This window comes from Columba livia, chromosome 7 (genome assembly GCF_036013475.1).
Source record: "Columba livia isolate bColLiv1 breed racing homer chromosome 7, bColLiv1.pat.W.v2, whole genome shotgun sequence".
Classification (NCBI taxonomy): Eukaryota; Metazoa; Chordata; class Aves; order Columbiformes; family Columbidae; genus Columba; species Columba livia.
In genome coordinates, this window is record NC_088608.1 from 19,392,857 (window position 1) to 19,410,764 (window position 17,908).

Sequence of the window (17,908 nt, forward strand, 5' to 3'; positions counted from 1 at the left end):
CACCTCTGCCAATTTCCTATTTTAACTTTCTCTCTATCCTTTCCCGTGTTAGTGACGAGCCAGTGTACTCTTGAATGCAAAAACTGATCACTGGTAAGTTTCACTTCTTTAACTTCTGAAAAAAAATTCCAAAATAGTATAAAAGAAAACTCTCTATGTCTCTTAATATATTTATGTTATGGTAAACTCTGAGGGCAGGACTCTCATACCCCATAACATATAGTCCAGCATTCCCTTCTATTCAAATAACTTTCCCAATGCACCAATATTGTCAGAAGGAAAATATTTTATTAAGAATTTCGCCATTAGAAAGAAAACCAAAACACACTGTGGAGATGCATTACCTCATAAGAACTTCTTAATTTCTTAAAAACATTCTTTTAAAAAGTGTGAATGGACCCTCATTCATGGAAAGGTAAAATACATTTCAATACAATACACAAAGGTTCCAAAAATATGCTTGCAATTTAGATTCTGGAACTGTACCAAAGTTTGTTTACTTTAAACATAATCAAAGAAATTAACTTCTATAATTGTCCTATAGAATTAAAACAAAAGATCTAGCGTACGACAATTAGAAACACACAACTTTCTTGGGAAAACAAAATTTAAAGTCACTCACAATGCAGAGCAAACAAGGTCCAGAGCAGCATTGCAACAGTTGACTGTGTAACCAGACTTCACATGACCCATCTGCTGCTGAAAGTACTTAGAGTTTTGAACTTCAGAACTCTGTGCTGAATAATTAACTATTCACCACCTCTTGGAGCTAATCGGGGACATTCACAGACATCCAAACATGCTTAGTGAGGATTTGCCAAAATTTATACCTCCTCTCTGTTCACGTTATAAATTAGTTTTGGTGTGCTCCACATTCAATTTGAGACATGTGGCATTAGCTGCAAATTTAACTTTGGTCTCTGTAGCAACTCAGCTGGGTTGTTTCTGGGTTATGTGAACATAACAAAATGTATGAATTGAACTTTTTTTGCTCCCTCCCACTTGCCTTTTTTTTTTTTTCTGGCACGATTTTAAGTTTTCATATAACTGTCAAAAAGAAATTATTAGCCAATACAGAACATCAATACAACTATTTAACAGTAATAAAACCCCCCCACACACAACAAAAATCTCACCCTATGATACGTAATTAATACTGAAAAAAAATCCAAATCAAAGCAATATGGCTTTTCTCCTTCTTACATCTTTAAGTGACTTCAGATGACTGTTAAGTGACATCACACCTTAACTCAGAGTTTAATCCTTGAAGGCTACACATCACAGAAAGATTTGTTTTAAAGGCTAGTGGACTCTATTTTTCATTAAGCAGATGAACACAATTTCATTGCTGGAACTCTGCTACCACTAGAGAGTACTTAATCACAAGCAGCAATAAATGCATGGTTCACATCAGTAAAACGCAGCTTTATTTAGACAGTGTCTAAACTTACACTGTAGAGAGCTATGACTCATAAAATACTCGTCAAAACTTGCCTGCAACAGCCAGATCGATGAAGTTCCATGTATTTCTAAAGAACACACATGCACCGCACACACAGGTGGGGTCAGGCAGTCCAACGAGCTTGGCTGACTCTCCACTTGCACCAGTGCAGGGCAGCACACCCTCCCCAGCTCCAGCACAGCTTCACACTGTATGGTTAGTTATGCTTTCATTCCCCGCCCCACACAAAGGAGAAAAATCTCCAAGTATACCTTCTCACAAGTTATGCTGCATTTTTGGCAACCTCTTATTAAACAACAGGCATTGCAATGCTTTCATTTTCTCTTTCCAGACATCATGTCTCTTTTTCATTTTTCACCAATTTTCTCATTTCGTTCTTAGGCCAAAGTATTTACATTTAGTCTTTCAGCTTTTTCTTGAGTTTGTGTCTGTGCCTCGCCACAGGAGATGTGCCTGGCCGGGAGCAGAAGCCCTGTGCTCCCAGCACCCCATAGCCGGTATTGGGCAGCAAGAACCAATCAAAGTGCTGTGATTACATCCATAGGTGCAGATCAAGAGCAGCAAGTGACAGGATGGTGGAAATACACTTAGAGGGGTAGTTTTAACCTAAAAACCCTCCCCTCCTCTTTTGCACCATAGGGCCTCCAAGAAGCTGACATGGGTGATTTTTCCTCCACATGCCACCTTAGTCAAACACCAAAAAGTAAAACCAGTATTATCCAAGTAACTCCAAGTCTATGCCATCATTTCAAACGCTTATCCGTCGCAAAGAACAAAAAAACAAAAGCCCAGTTCTCTTGCACTGCTTCACCTCTACCAGATACTCAGCATACTGAAAGAGCTTTTGGTTTTCAATTAATTTGTTAAAAAGAGAGTGATTAATGTAGCGTCTTCTCCGGAAAAGAATAAAACACTTAATTTTTAGTACAACAGAATACAACCATAACAAATAGAATAAATTCCCAAACATATAAAAATAACACTTTAGGTCAGAAAAAAGGTGTTCAGTAAATGGTCTAATTCCCAGCACCTCTCATGTTCAGACAGCTTCCAGATGTGCCAGGAGCTAAGCAGATCTATTCTGATTTTCAAAATAGGAGTTAGAACAACCAAAACCAGACTCTATTTTCATGGCTACTACAGAACGAAAGGAAAGCTTTGGGAAGAAGCAATGCACAGCTTATGTAGCTATAACATAAAAGGAGTCAGAAATTTTAATCAAATAAGGCCAAAATCATAACAAAAATTCCTCTGGAAACTGCAGTGCAGGTCCTTGCTACTTGTCTCCATAGGTCCCACACCATCAGCTGACCGACCTTCCCTGCACCAGACACTGAAACTGTCAATCTCAACTCATCTGAAGGGATGTGTTTTCTCACTATTTATCACCAGATAAACAATTCCAGCCACCTATTACACTGCAACAGCTTGAATGTCATCTTCTGTTTAATCCATTGCTTAAAAAAAAGGAAAAAAAAGAATCTTTCTTCTCTGATTCTTCCCAGCCCTGGAAGAGGCAGCCAGAGGGACACCGCTGTGCTCTCACACAAACAGCCTGGTGCAGCCTGGGCAGAGGCTGCATTTCCCTTGTTCCCAGTGCACCTGCAGCCCACTGCTTCTGCCAAGTCTTTCAGCGAGCCCTCATCTTGTGACATTTGATTGTTCCCAAAAGAAAAGATGTATTAATATCTTAGAAATTTAAATTTCTGAAGTCCCACCTGCAATTCCCACCAGTCTTTGTAACAGAATACAGCTCCTGTAAAGAGATTAAAGAACTCTGTCAGCCAAATGCAGATAGGTTTCATCATTTGGTTTAGAAAAACAGTATGTCTTTTAAAATCAAATGCAAGGCCATAAAGTCAACTTTTTCCATGTTTCGGACCCCTCTTCTACAAAATAAAGTGTCATTTCTGTATCTCAACATATTTCCTACTTTCCAAAACAAATAATAGTGTCAGTGATCTGAATGTGCGGAAACCCTTTTTGAAAATAAAGTAAATAAAGCATCTATTTATTTGATGTTACCTTTTTAAAAACTAACAAGCTTTCAATTCCTGTTAGAAAGTACAAGCAATATATTTTTAACTATCAGTAACTAGAGAATGGCTCTTAAAATCATGAGAAATACTTGAACTTAGAGTGACCTGGATATTCCAGTTATCACCGCACTGCTTCTTGATAAGGATCCCTTTCCCAAAAATAATGAGGAAAGGAAAGAGGAAATCTATCTGTTTGATTTGTGCACAACCAGAGGCATAAACAATCCACCTCTTCAAATCCCAATATCAAGGAATATTAATGTTTATAGCACTTAACTTCCTGTCTTGAACACAATTACATGAGACACTATACAAATACACTTGATAGCCCTCTCACTGAAGCTACTTCAGATCTCACCTCCAACATCTGAACCATCTCTCATGTTTTCTGTAGCCATCACCTAGGACAGGAAAGGTCATAAGGGACCTCACCTGCATTTCAGTCATCTCTCAGGTATTGAAAAAGTTCACTGAAGCTAGTACAATAAAAATTTTCTACTGCACAATTGACAGACTTAAGTTTGTTAATTTGACTTATGGCATCATGAAGAACACTGGTTTATACAAAGAGCAACTACACATTTTTTATATTAAACCTTACAAAATTACATATGGAAAAAACTATAAGCAGCACCTGATTTTATTTTCACTCAAAGTCAGAAAAGGATCAACTCTACTAAGATCCTATTGAGAGAGGACAAAGGTCATTCCAATAAAGCTTCTTCTAGAGCTTTTCTTGCCTTTGACCTCTCACCCCAAGCAATTATTGTAATGCTTTCTCAATTATTACAATAATGCTGCTCCATTGCTACACTCTAGCAGCAGATAGCTGAAACCTTGAACATCATCTGCCCAACCAAGGAGCAGCTGAATAAGAGTTCAGGCCTTCATTAAGTACATTCACTTGTTTTGTTTACAACAACACATCAGTTTTGGCCGAGAGCTTTACAAAATATTTAAGTCCCTAATTTCACCTATAAGCATTTCCAGGCCAATATTCATCTTTAACACTCACAGAGCAAATTTGTCTCCTACACTAAGCAAAGATCACAAAAGTACCAACTTTCCTCCTGTTCATTCAGCTCCCTCTCTGAGGATCCCTGTTTCACAGCATCACCACTGCACATCTTCAAGATCAAACACTACTTGCTAGGAAAAAGCTTGGAGACAATTGCAGCATTAGTGTCTGATTCTGTTCATCATAGCCCAGCAAATGAATGAAGTTAACAATGCAAGTCTCTCAAAAAAATCACTGCTATATGTTTCAGGGCATATGTATAAATAGCCTCTTAAACGAACAAACAAAAAAGTATTTGGTAATAGTAACATACAAAAGTGAGGCACTCCTGAAAACTGCCCTTAGTGGAGTCCAGGGCTTACAGCAGAAGCCCACGCAATGGATCAAGTTAAGTGGCTCCCATTTGAGAATTAGTGTCCTTACTTGAGATAAAGTTACTGTCTGCTGGTAGAGCTGATAGTGCGTTTGGGTCTTGCACCAAGAGAATAAGACAAATAGAACATCTGAAGGAGGAAAAAGGCTCAGATAAACTCGGAAAGCAAATCAAAAGCACCTGCAAGGAGATCAAGAACCAAGCTTGACATAAACTACAGACTAGAGAAACTAAGCAAACCAACCAAACAAACCAAAATGCTGAAAATGTGAAGGAAATAACAGAAACTGCTTTTTCCTGGTCATTGTTTATCTGTTTTAAAGATGATCAAACTAAGAAGTCCAGACATCTCACCTCAAACAAACAGCACAGAATGACAGATACCAAAAGCATTACAACTACTCCCAGCTTTGACTCACCCTTTTATAATACATGAAATAGGTATACAATCATTAGACTCAGCATGAATCTTTACCTTTGCTTAAGATTTATGGCTATACACATACACCAAACTTCTTTGTTCCTCTCTTACATAAAAATGTCTCTAAGTTTTTCTTCTGCAAGGAAATTAAATGCTGAAAGTAGTCTTGAATGGCACATCCAACTTCTACTTTCAATTTCAGCACTGCTTGCCAAGAATCTCAAAAACAAAAACAAACACCACAAAAAAAGCCACAAAACTCATAATATTGTGTCTTCCTCTGGACATTGATTACTTTGTTTTCACATAACTACATTTGGATCACGGAAGAGACTTCTGAGCAATACTGTACTTTGTCCTCTAATACTGCAATGCCTTGGCCACATTCATATTTTAATGAAAGTCTTAAAACAATATAGTTTTCTTAATCACAATCCTTTAGAGCAGACAACTTTGGTACATGACAGAAAAGCTATTCCAAAGCACTAAGATTTTTTCTGGATGTTATAAGTCTTACAATTTTGTTTTTCAAGTATCAGCAGACCATAATGAGCAGTTTCTGAAGTGGAAACACTTCTTCCTACCCGCTAACCGAATGTCTGAACTTCCTAATCACATCAGTGGCTGAAGTTTTGCAAGAATAGAGAACCACATGGGACTGTAAACACGAAATTCAAATAAGAACTATTCTCATTTCTTTCCTAATGGAACTTTTTCATCTTGTCTGGTATTCTCACACTAAGATTAACCTGAAAACATTTAACATTTATCTGAAGACTTCTACAGAGTCTCTAACTTGTCATCACATCTACTTCTACCTAAAGGTCTTAAGGTTCAGTAGGCCTACTGAATTTTAATATCAGTTCAATAAATGAGAATCTAGATGGAATTTATTTCATACAGCTCCTGAAAAATACTTAATTTTTAATTTTAGAGCTAACTGAATATGTGACAAGGTAATGTTTAAAAATCACAAAGAACAGGTTGCTGTTGTTTGTGAAAAGCACCTCTTTTTTTGTTGGAAATTAAAATAATACTTTTTAACTGGAGTTTGGCTAGTTGAAATGTCACATTCTGTTCATCTGCACTAAGTTATTAACAGGCACAAGGTTTCTACACAAAATTTGGGTTGCCAGAAGTGCTGCAAATAAGGTTACTTTTAAGTTAGTTTTACCACACTGTAGTATCCTAATATTTTTGCTTAACATTAAGCAGCCCAAGTATTTGCTGTGCCAGCCTCATAGCATCTATATAACATGCTTATCGGCCTTGATACTAGGCTTTCATCTCTAGATCAATATCACTGTTTGACACACAGTCTCTCTCTTTATTTCTGCTACAAAAGCACCAGCTGCATGTTAAGATCAAGGTATGGATCAATGAGAGTCAAGCACTGTCCATTCTTATGTTATGACTCCAAGCCAGGCTTGGATTTTCTCTATGGGTTTACTCGGTGAGGTTTCAGCAAACAACAAATCATCTGCACATGTTCTCTTACTTACACCTATATTCAGATAACCGCTACAACAAAAGCAAAAAATGTGAAATACCTGCATTTCCATTCCCTTTCCATAAATAAACTGGATCAAGAAAATGAGGCATCCCTGGGATGAAGACATGTTTTCAAAGCTCTTGCTAAAGTTTCTCCTAGTCAACGGGATGTGTGGAATTCCCCCTTAAATAGCCTCATGGCTCTGAAGAAAAGAATTTTTTCAAACAAGTCTTATCCTAGAGAGAAACAAGTCACATGACTGGGACGGTAACCATGACAGTAAGGTGAAAGCTTGACGGAATCTTCAGATGTCTGGTTCACACTAAAAGCAAAAAAGCAGCAAATGAATCCTTCAGTTCCCTCCAGACGATTTAGAACAGACACTTGCTTGTCTGATTGTCTGCCCCCATGGCAGTGGCACTCTTGAAAACAGAAGAGACTGTATTCAAGCCATAATTCATGCAATGTTTTCTCTTATTACAAGAAAAACAAGAAAAAAGAGGTGCAGCAGAACAGTAATACCAAGGATGCTGCTCCTAAGGAGGTTAAGAACTCAGACTTCTGAAGTAAATAGGGCTAATACAAAATACAAATGTGGCATGTCCATGTACAACATACCCCTGCAATAAGCAGATACTTATACCTATTTTCAACCTTTTCACAAAGTATCAAATGCAAAAAATAACCCAGATTGACTACTAAAAGAAGGTACAAAAAACCTGAATGACACTCAAAACTATTAAAACTTAATATGTCTTACTTGGCATTTATCATATTTAGTTATGAAAACAGCCTGACAGAAAAGAAGGAGAGCATGGAATAGAAAGCAGTAAATCTGTAACAATAATTGAGTAATATATAACTGGCTGAATAAACAGGAAAAGAAAACAAAGCAGCTTGAACTGAAAGGGGAGCTTAACCTTTGATACTAATAAATCTAACAAATGCTTAAAACTCAAGCAAACACATGTTACTTCCACTAGGAACAAACTCTCATATAATGTTTCAAGAACTGCTATAACAGGATGCTCATACAAATACTTTTCTCCCAAGACCAGTAAGAAAAGTTCAATTAAGGGCTCTTAAATAGAGCAAAACCTGAATCTGCCCTTCTGGCCATTATTTCCTAGTCATGAAAGCAGATATAACACCTCTGTTTTTCAAAGCCTGCAGATGAAACGCCTAGCTCTGCTCACAGCTTTTTCAGCTGCTATTCTGAACATCAATAGAGGCAAGAACTGTCAATTTATCTGAGCTTTGCTGCTGCTGCTTCTCTCTCCTATTCAAAATAATGTTTTAGAAGTAACACTGGAGGCAGGCACTGGATGGATTTAGAGACTGGGAAAGGTAAGGAAAAGCATTGCCGCTCAGTATGCAGCGGCCAGGAAAGAGGCTTATACAGACCTTTCCCTTTTTCCTCACATACACACATGGCTCAAATATATGTACGTGGGTACAGGTATGTCATAGAGAAAACAATGCAGGACAGCAACTAGGAAACTCTTCATTAACAAGAGGGAAGACAAACATTACTCCCTTTTAATTTTAGCTGCTGTAGAAGGTTGGGTTCAAGTGCGACAGTCCCATTTCCCAGCAGAAGGTTCAGATATAGAAGAACAATTGAGCCAAGCACAGTGATGCAACTTTAGAAATCACTGCAGCTGATTTGTTTTTTATGCAATTGACTGGAACAGAACAAGCTTTTTCTCCTTTGTAGAAAGCTCTTCAGCCAAGTGGAGCCTTCTCTTAGCAGTTACGTCCCTTAGCTACCTAAGCTGGGTAAAACTTCAAAATGCTTTGTACATTTGCATAACCAAGAAATAGGAGGGTTTAGTAAACTGGAAAACAGACATGTTATTAAGCATTAGAAGAGAATGGGAAGCCAGGAAAGCCTCCCATCTTGAGCAAGAAGCTTAAAAAAAAATAATCTCTCTATATACACACAGATGCTATGTGACACATGAAGAGAGTTCCTACACAGACAACCATGTCAGCAACAAAGTATCCTAATCCATTACAGGAAATCAAATGAAAGAAAATGAAGTTAAGCTCAGGCTAAAAAATTATTTTAGTACAAGTGTCTTCTTTACAAAAGTGCAAGAGAAGCATCTTGGCAGTTAATATCCTGAAAGCCAGGTTGTTAATAAAGAGGTTTCTCCTGAAGTATGAACAATGTAGCTTTAGCTCCCCAAACAGAAGCACCAAGCATCTTGGGCTAAGACTCCTTGTGAAATGAAGAAATGCTTTGAGTACCTACCTGCCAGCAAATTCTCCTGCTCATCTTTCACAGCTTCTTCCTCAACACTCACTCCCCTCCCTGCATGCTCCTCAGAAAGCAAAGCGGGAAACCCTCTTACCTTCAGAAGCAGGGTCGCATTTGCTGCCTCCTCAAATGTCAGTGCTGCTGCCGGAGCGCCAGCCTGAGCTCATATGAGCTGTGTGAGGGGAAACGGGTGGTACGAAGCACAGCCCGAAGTCCTGCCCCAGCTCTCTCCACAGCATAAGCCTGACCAGCAGCTTCCACAGCCACCTTTGCTGCCACTGCCAGCAGGAGCTCCCTCCCCTTTGGCCTACTTTCACTTAAACTCCCTCACTGGTTCGCAGTCCAGGGCCCCAGATGAACGCTGTTATTTCCACCTCCAAAACTCATCCTCATCTATAATACATACAAGAGCTGTCATTAGGCCCCTTTTCAGCTTTCTTCTGCACACTCAGGATCCCCCAGATCCATTTCTTACTGGACTCTTGCAACAAGCCAGGAAGGAAGATATTTCTTCCAAGCGAGCTGGCTCCCTGTGTGAGGATGCTAACAACAAAGCTGGTTTGGATGACCCATTACTTCCATGAGGAAGCCTCCACTCTTTCTGAAAAAGGACTTCAGCATTAAGTATAAAGTAGGAAAAAAATCTTTAGGAAAGGGGGAAGCATACTTTTTACTAATCTTTATAACGGTTATACTCGGCAGCAGCAGTCTGCTGTGGGTAATGTAGAGAAACTTCCCTACATAAGTGTGCTGATGAATGATTTGCTGTAACTACCCTGGTTTACTCCTGCGTTCACGCCTTCATCCTTTTCAACGTTCACTATTGCAAGGTTACACCCAGTATTTTTCATATGATTTAGTGCCAGAAGCACACTGACTTTTACAAGAAGTTCAACTGAACGAGATTTCTTAAATTCTTTATTTGTTGCTGTAAGCAAAGTGCATCTTGGCATTGTGCAATTATCTAGGCTCTTCATTTTATAGGTGTTACAGAATTGTTTTAAGGCTTTCCTTCATAAATTAAAGGGATAAATAATATTCAAAGAACATGCAGAATAGAATACACAGTGAGGACTCTACTAAATTAAACACTAAAGACATAGACTTTACAAGGTATTAAAAACAAGTGTGTTTCTTCCAAACAAAATTTTAGATCAGAGTCAGATGGAAACAGAAGTCAGAAAAGTCCTACAGGCTGCATGAAATAACATTTCTCATTTAAAATAATCTCAGAAACCTCATTTGAACTTCTAGGTCCCAATCATCAACTTAAAGGCAAATACAGAACAGCTTCTATACCCAGAAATGCACCACTGAAATTTCACTGAAAATTCATCCACGTGGATAAATTTACAAGTCTTCATAGACCCTCATCTTTGAGCCAAAAATGGGACTAAAAATGGGATAAAAAATGGACTGGAAAAATTACATACTTTCTCTGAAAAAAGGGACAAAATACATCAATTCTTCTTTCTTTTTACAGGCCTGTGTCTGAGTTCTGGCAATTTATGTACTGCCCTACACTCAAATTCTGCTTTCCCTCAAAAAACAATGACTCAAGGGCTGGTGTGGGTATCTAATTATTGGTAAATATTTTTTCTCACAGCAGGTGTTAGGACAAGTTCAACCAAACAAGCAAGGAAATGCTGTGTAAATACCGACATTTGCATCCTTAGTCTTGCAAAATATGTGTGCTTTTACATAAACAAACAATTCCAGAATTCCCATTTACACCAATAAGAACAATTCTGCGGGTCAAAGTTTTATCTGTATACAGCAAACAAAATTACTGTTAGTATGACACCCCCCAGTAAGATACTACAAGTATTACCCTGAAGCCATTCTGATGCTCAGCTAAACAAGGAGAGGGAACAAGAACAGCTGAAGTTGATTTAACTACTTTTCTGCTTACCTCCAAGATAACACAGGTTTTTCTTCTCCATTAAAATCAAGTGAATTTCCTTCAATAGCAGATGGAGGCAGAAGGGATGGAGCGTGTGTGTGCATGGCAAGCTCACTGTTGTTCCCTTCCGCTGCTGGTGACATCAGTAAGCTCTACCTATTTATAATCCCACCACCTGACCAACCAGCCTACAGAGTACATCTAGAGATTTGTATAGTCATTAATCCTGACATATCTACTTCAGCCAATTCAAAAGAGAGTATTAAGTGGCTTTGTTATGTCTTCTGTGACTTTATACCATAAAAAGAATCCAATCCTGTTTTCCATGCCCCTTTTATTTTTGCAAGATAAGTTTAATGGGAAGTTTTAGAACTAAGACTCTTCCTTCCCTCCATGCCTTTTAGCCTTCCTCATTTCTCTGTCTGTAAGATACCCAACTAAACAGTTCAGGTGAGAAAATTTAAGTGATCAGTGGAATGCTTAGGCAGCAGAGACAAATAACCATTTACATCCCGTTATTTTGATAATCAATACTACCTACAAAATTATTGAAGCTTAAGATCTTAATAAACCAATTTCACAAACAAAAGTACAATGTTTATGCTGTCGGGAAAACAAAAACCAACTTTGCAGTGTTTGAAGTAGTATAATTTACAGATGCTTGGCCTCATTGTCAATAAAAACAGAAGCTGCTTAAAAGCAATTCTCATTTAAGTTATCTCCTCCCAAAGTCAAACCTAATGCATCCAGCCACGTGAGGACTGCTTACAGCTGAGCCTGCCCAGGGAAAGAATGCAGTCACCAAACTCTCTTGGGCAAGTGCCAAAGGCAACATCCTGCAGGTTCCTATCATTGGTAAATGTTGCTTCTAGATCTGTATCAGGCCACATAGTGTTTTGAAATGGTTTGTGTACCACTTCAGTGAGAGGATAACATCTGTGTGACTGCATGTGCTGAGTGAACAATACTACTGACAATTCCTTATTTAGCCTCTCTTACCTGAGAAGTCCTTCCACCAGCATCCATCCCCCATTACATCAGACAAAACAGAAATCTAAGTCTGTTTTACTTTATGTGTGTAAGGTTGAATGAAACAGTCAGATCAATCACTGGTTGTGTTTCAAGTCAACCACACTCTACAAGCAAATTTCAAGAATTAGCAATACAAACAATAAAAATCCTTGATGCAATTTTAATTGCTTGAAAAGCTGGAGACAGCAATAATGCAGACACAGTCAGACCTGCAGGACTGGGCTTCCAGCGCAGCAGTAAAAGTTTGAGTGCAAACAGGGTATCAACACTGTCTAAAAGACCAACACATTCCCTATGGCTAGAATGTCCGACAAAGGACAAAATATCTGGGAATTCCACTTGGAGGCTGTAGCTAGAAATATTCAATTAATATTCACAATAATAAAATATCCGGGGTTTGTGTTGTGGTTTGGTTTGGTTTTTTGTTTGGTTTTTTTTTTTTTTTTTAGTCTTACTGGTATCTTGAGGTACTAAATTTTACATACTGTTTCACTACTTGGCAATTCCCTTCTTATGGCTTTTGCACAGAATCATTTTGTTTGGAAGAGACCCTCAGGATCATTGAGTCCACCCATAACCTAACTCTAGCACTAAACCATGTCCCTAAGAACCTTGTCTAAATGCCTTTTAAACACCTCCAGGGATGGTGACTCCAGCACTTCCCTGGGCAGCCTGTTCCAGTGCCTGACAACCCTTTCCGTGAATAATTTTTTCCTAATATTCCAATCTAAACCTCCCCTGGTACAACTTGAGGCCATTTCCCCTTGTTCTATCACTTGCTACTTGGGAGAAGAGACCAACCCCCTCCATGCTACAATCTCCTTTCAGGTAGTTGCAGACAGCAATAAGGTCTCCCCTCAGCCTCCTTTTCTCTAGGCGAAACAGCCCCAGTTCCATCAGCCATTCCTCATCAGACTTGTGCTCCAGGCCCCTCACCAGCTTCGTTGCCTCCTCTGCACTCTCTCTAGTACTTCAAATACTAAGTATGTTAAGCAGTAAATTTATCACTATTGAAAAATTCTGTGGTTTTCATTCAGGGAGTCACCAATGGACTTTAGTACTATTGACTGCAATAAGCAAGTGCTCAACATTTCCGATAACCTGAGAAGAAGAAATGAAAGGTTTTCTTTCAGTTTCTACAAATATGTGCCTGGCTATTTCCCTTGCATCTCAGCGAGGTTACTTTTGCTTTTTCACCTACTGATATCACTCAAAATAGGCTATTGGTATATAGATATATATATATATTTTTTTTTTAATAAGTTCCTAGAACACTTGTGAAAGGTAAAATGCTGAGAATTTTAAAAGATGTAGTGGGAGGAGAGCTTAGGGTATTAGGGGAAAAAAAATCTAGGGGAATGGAATTAAAATATTTTGCTAGAATTTCTTTAGGATTAGAATTTTAAAATGCTTTTTTCATTTTTCCATAAAGCATCTAAAGTACTCATCTTGGCATTGCTGTATTAGCAAACATTCCCTAAAAAGGAAACATCAACTGATGAGTACCAGCAGCAAAAGGGAATGCATGTGAATGGATCATAAACATTGAATTGATTTTATTTCTTGTGAGCATGCTTTAAAAGAAGTAAACAATTGCTAAACATCGCTAAATACAATGACATTACAGTGCTAAATACACAACACTTTCTAAAGAGTTTCCTGTATAGGACACATTTTTCTTAATAGCACAGAAGTTTCACACACTTTAATCCACATAATCATTTCCAAGACTGAAAGGATATCAAGATTTGCATATACTAGTGAGGAAAGTAAAACAAAAGCTTCCCAATATTCATTTTTAGAGATCTAATACCTTCAGATTCACTTGTTTTCTGTCATTACTCAGAGCATTGAGTATTTCTGCACCGGAGAATAAAAACACAGGTACCCACCACAAAACAAACAAACAAAAAATCGCCGACACCCCCCCCCCCCCCCCCAAAACACAACCAAAAAAAACCACAACAAACCATACCCCCAAAAGCCCAATGGGCTGTTAGAACTCAACGTATGAGTATCAATTACCTGTACATGGAAAACCTGGTCACAATTATTATCTCTTTTTTTAAAAGCCCCCAATGGGGTCATTTCTGTGAAGTTGGGAGCTCATTGAATCTATTATCTCTATTCTTATACACAAAAGACTGTTTTTTAAGATTATCTGATATTTCATCGAACCCTGAAATAGTAATGATTATTTTTTTAAAATAATACCCATGAGAAACTAAAGTCTGAAAGCAGCAAGAATAGCAGGAAACCTGGATTACTAGGCTAAGAATAGGCATTGTTCCAGATTAAATTCCTGCTTTATTAAATAAATACTCTGTTTCTTCAGTTGCTTTGTACCTACTGAGATGACATCTCATCTGTGATGGATCAACAGTCAAGACTCAGGGGAAAAGCAAATAGTTTTGTTCTATCAAGAAAAACTGGAGAAGAGAGCACAGACAAGAGACTTCCGAATGGCTTGGAAGCAGACCAAGAGCTTGTTTTTCATATGCAAGTCACACATCAACAAGGGAAGTTGATTATAGATTGTATAATAACTCAAGATTAAGGGAAACCTAATTATTTTTCCATTATTAACATTTGGTTTAAGGATTTTATGCGGCATCACTAGGCAATTCTTTTACATGTTCTCTTTTAACTTACTTGGAACAGTTAGAACATAATAAATGGGTACACATACAAATGGTAAACATGATAGCAGAGGGGCCACATCATTGGTGAGGCCACACCTGGAGAATTGTGTTCAGTTCTGGGCCCCTCAGTTCAGGAAAGACATGGAAGTGCTGGAGCGGGTCTAGAGAAGAGCAACACGACTGGTGAAGGGACTTGAACATAAGACCTATGAGGAGAGGCTGAGGGAGCTGGGGTTGTTTAGTCTAGAGAAGAGGAGGCTTAGAGGTGACCTCATCACTCTCTATAACTACCTGAAGGGAAGTTATAGCCAAGTGGGGATTGGTCTCTTCTCCCAGGCAGTTAGCAATAGGACAAGGGGGCATGGGCTTAAACTCTGTCAGGGGAAATTTAGGCTGGATATTAGAAAGAAATTCTTTACAGAGAGAGTGGTCAGGCATTGGAATGGCCTGCCCAGGGAGGTAGTGGACTCGCTGTCCCTGGAGGTTTTTAAACTGAGATTGGACATGGCACTTAGTGCCGTGATCTAGTAAACGGACTAGAGTTGGACCAAGGGTTGGACTCGATGATCTCTGAGGTCTTTTCCAACCCAGTTTATTCTGTGATTCTGTGATTATGTCCCTGATATGAAAGCCATATTGCACTCTTGACCATCCGTGTTGATCCTCTCTGAACCTTCTCCAGTTCTACTATATCATTTTGGAGCTGACAGAGACCAGAACTGTGCACTGTATTGTCATTATAGATTTATACAGTGGCATAATAATGTTTTCTCTTCTCTATTCCTTTACTGATTCATATTAGATTTAGCTAAAGTAAATTTAATTCATTGTTGTGAAATCCTTCTGCAAGTCTTCAGTCACATCTCCTTTCATTACTGCAAATAATTTTTTACTGCCTGGTCAATATTCAGCTGCTTTTCTAGATTATTAACATGTTGAACTAAGCTCCAGTACAGACCCCTATGGAAGTCCAAGGTGGCCTCCCTTCACCTTCAAAGCAGACCATTTCCCATACATGTGTTCTTATTTTTTGGCAAATTATTTAGCCATGCAAGCTCTACTGCCTTATGCCATGTTTGTTTAGTTTTCCTAAAAGGCCTTAGGTTAGAGACTAGCAGAAGCCTTTTGAAAGACCAGAAAGACCGCATCTGCTGGCTTTTCCTCATCCTTTTGGCCAGCACAGCACTTAGATTCTTTTTATATTTTTACTGCATTAAGATATTTACATTGTAGATCCAGTGCTATATTAAAAGAGTTCCTCATTTTATTCTATGCTTGTTGCATCACAGTCTGCAGAGCAACAGATTTTGTATGTTCAGCCACCAATAGTTTGTCTTGAATACTAAGGTAGTACTTAAGACCCCTCAGCAAAGCCATGCTAGTTGCTGTGCCAATTCAGACAAGAAGAGAGCACCTACTCACACAACTTTGGAGTTGGGGCTCTTTGGGGCTGCCTGTCCACAATGTGACTTCACTTAACTGCTGCATGACCTTTCTACCTCTCTATCTCAGTTACCACCTTTTATCCTCATTTTCGCATCGTAGATCACTCGTCTCTCTACTCAGCAAAAATTAGCACATTTTATGACCTTACTCAGTCATATTTCATCTCAGCTGCTAAGGATCTGCCTCACTATCCCACAGTTGTTTTGGTATTTTCTTCTGTGCCAATTCTCTTCCCCAGAGCAATTTTTTGTAACTTCTTCCATGGGACTATCACCTTTTTCTCACCAAAGGCTCCACCTGCATTACACCTACAAACATCTGACAATTAAGAATCCATAATATTTCTCAGTAACTGTGTGGTAACACACTACAATTCCCCTGTTTTTTAAGGTCAAAGGGAACCACAAATCAAGGGACTTGTGAAAGTTTGTACAGATAAAGCTCCATAGAGGAACACACGGAAATACTAGAGAAAAAGAACCCATAAAAAAGAACATAGAAGGATTAGGGAAAAAGGAGCAGCAAAAACCTCAGCATCTGAGCATTTGAGTTCATGCTCACTCTTCAGAGAAAGAGAAAATACTAATAGATGTTACTCAGAAAATAATTTACTTAAAACCAAAAACAACTGTAAATTGCAAGACAATCCCCAGCTTCAGAATTTTTGTGATTTAGACATAGTTGAGAGTATATGACACTGAAATTGAGGGGTTATTGATTGCCCAGAAATTACCATTTCAGAAACTCAGCACCTCTTCCTCCCGAAATATTGAAGTTATAATATAGAAATTGTAAAATAAACAGAACACATAATTTAAGGGACAAATGGCACATTACGTCAGTGGTGGTAGTGCCATGGCACTACTGGTTGCCACAATTAAATTTTGAGAAATAATAAACAACTAAGGCTGTAAATTTGGGGAAGTTTTTTCTGATATTTTTTCACGTCAACTTCATATGGCTAGGTAACAGATGGTATAGTATGTTTTTCCTGTTTTAACACAATTCAAAACAAGCTACAGATGGCTATAATGAAATCCTCATTAACACACTTATATTTTCACAGTTTAGTATAGCAATAATGAAACTCTCAGGTCCGGAATTTCCTGTTGGTTAATTAGTGGTTAGGTTAATAGCCTGAGGAAGTGCACAACCCAAAAAGTTTTCTTATTGTTTAAGCATATAATTACTATATTCATATTTCTGGGAAAGCTCTCAAAACAGATTTAATGTCACAGTAAAGCTACCTCTATAATCCTCCCTCTGTGAAACAACTGTACTATTTTATTTAGCAGAGTGTGTAGGCAGGAAAGCCATGAACAAGCCCAATTCAGCTGCCCCTGGGAAGTTTCAGCTTGTTTTTATTTTAGAGATACCAACTTACACTTACACAATCCTTCAAATAAACATTACACCAAACCCTCTACAGAAAAGCTAGGATCAACAACTCTTGGTCTATTGCTACAGTGTTGCCATGAGGTAACTGATTAATGCTGAAATAATTTTTTTTAATCCCAGTTACTAATCTTCCACAAAAGCTTGAAATACTACATATGCTTAGCATACTAAAGCCGAGATCTAGAAAGAGAAAAAAAGATTCACCAGGTATCTTTTACTCAGCTTATTCCCATAAATAACCTGCTGCTGTAACGCAAACAGGCAGAACACTAGTTCTAAGTTAACCAATATAACTAAAGTAGAAGTGAAGGCTGTGGTATTCACAGCTAAAAGCCCTCTGGGGTTTAGAAATCCACACACCAGTTACCAGCTGATGACACTGCACCTCCATTAGCGGGCTAGTGATGCTACAAGACTAA

General features: G+C 38.4%; 1 protein-coding gene across 13 annotated transcripts in view; it reads right to left on the reverse strand.

The window, feature by feature from the left end:
- The window catches only part of COBLL1 (cordon-bleu WH2 repeat protein like 1), an 82,864-nt gene that overhangs the window by 37,443 nt on the left and 27,513 nt on the right, over window positions 1-17,908 (reverse strand). For 3 of the 13 annotated variants that reach the window (XM_065068699.1, XM_065068693.1, XM_065068691.1), the window contains exon 2: window positions 3,181-3,218. The exons of 5 other annotated variants lie outside the window; for them this stretch is intronic. Coding sequence is in view for 5 of the 8 variants with exons in the window: in XM_065068693.1 (XP_064924765.1) it covers window positions 3,181-3,218 (38 nt within the window). In the remaining 3 variants the exon portion in view is untranslated. Of the gene's footprint in view, window positions 1-622; window positions 1,050-3,180; window positions 3,219-6,863; window positions 7,407-9,162; window positions 9,399-17,908 lie in introns of those variants that run through there. 5 more of the 13 variants (XM_065068697.1, XM_021291176.2, XM_021291200.2 and 2 more) reach the window with 5 other exon arrangements.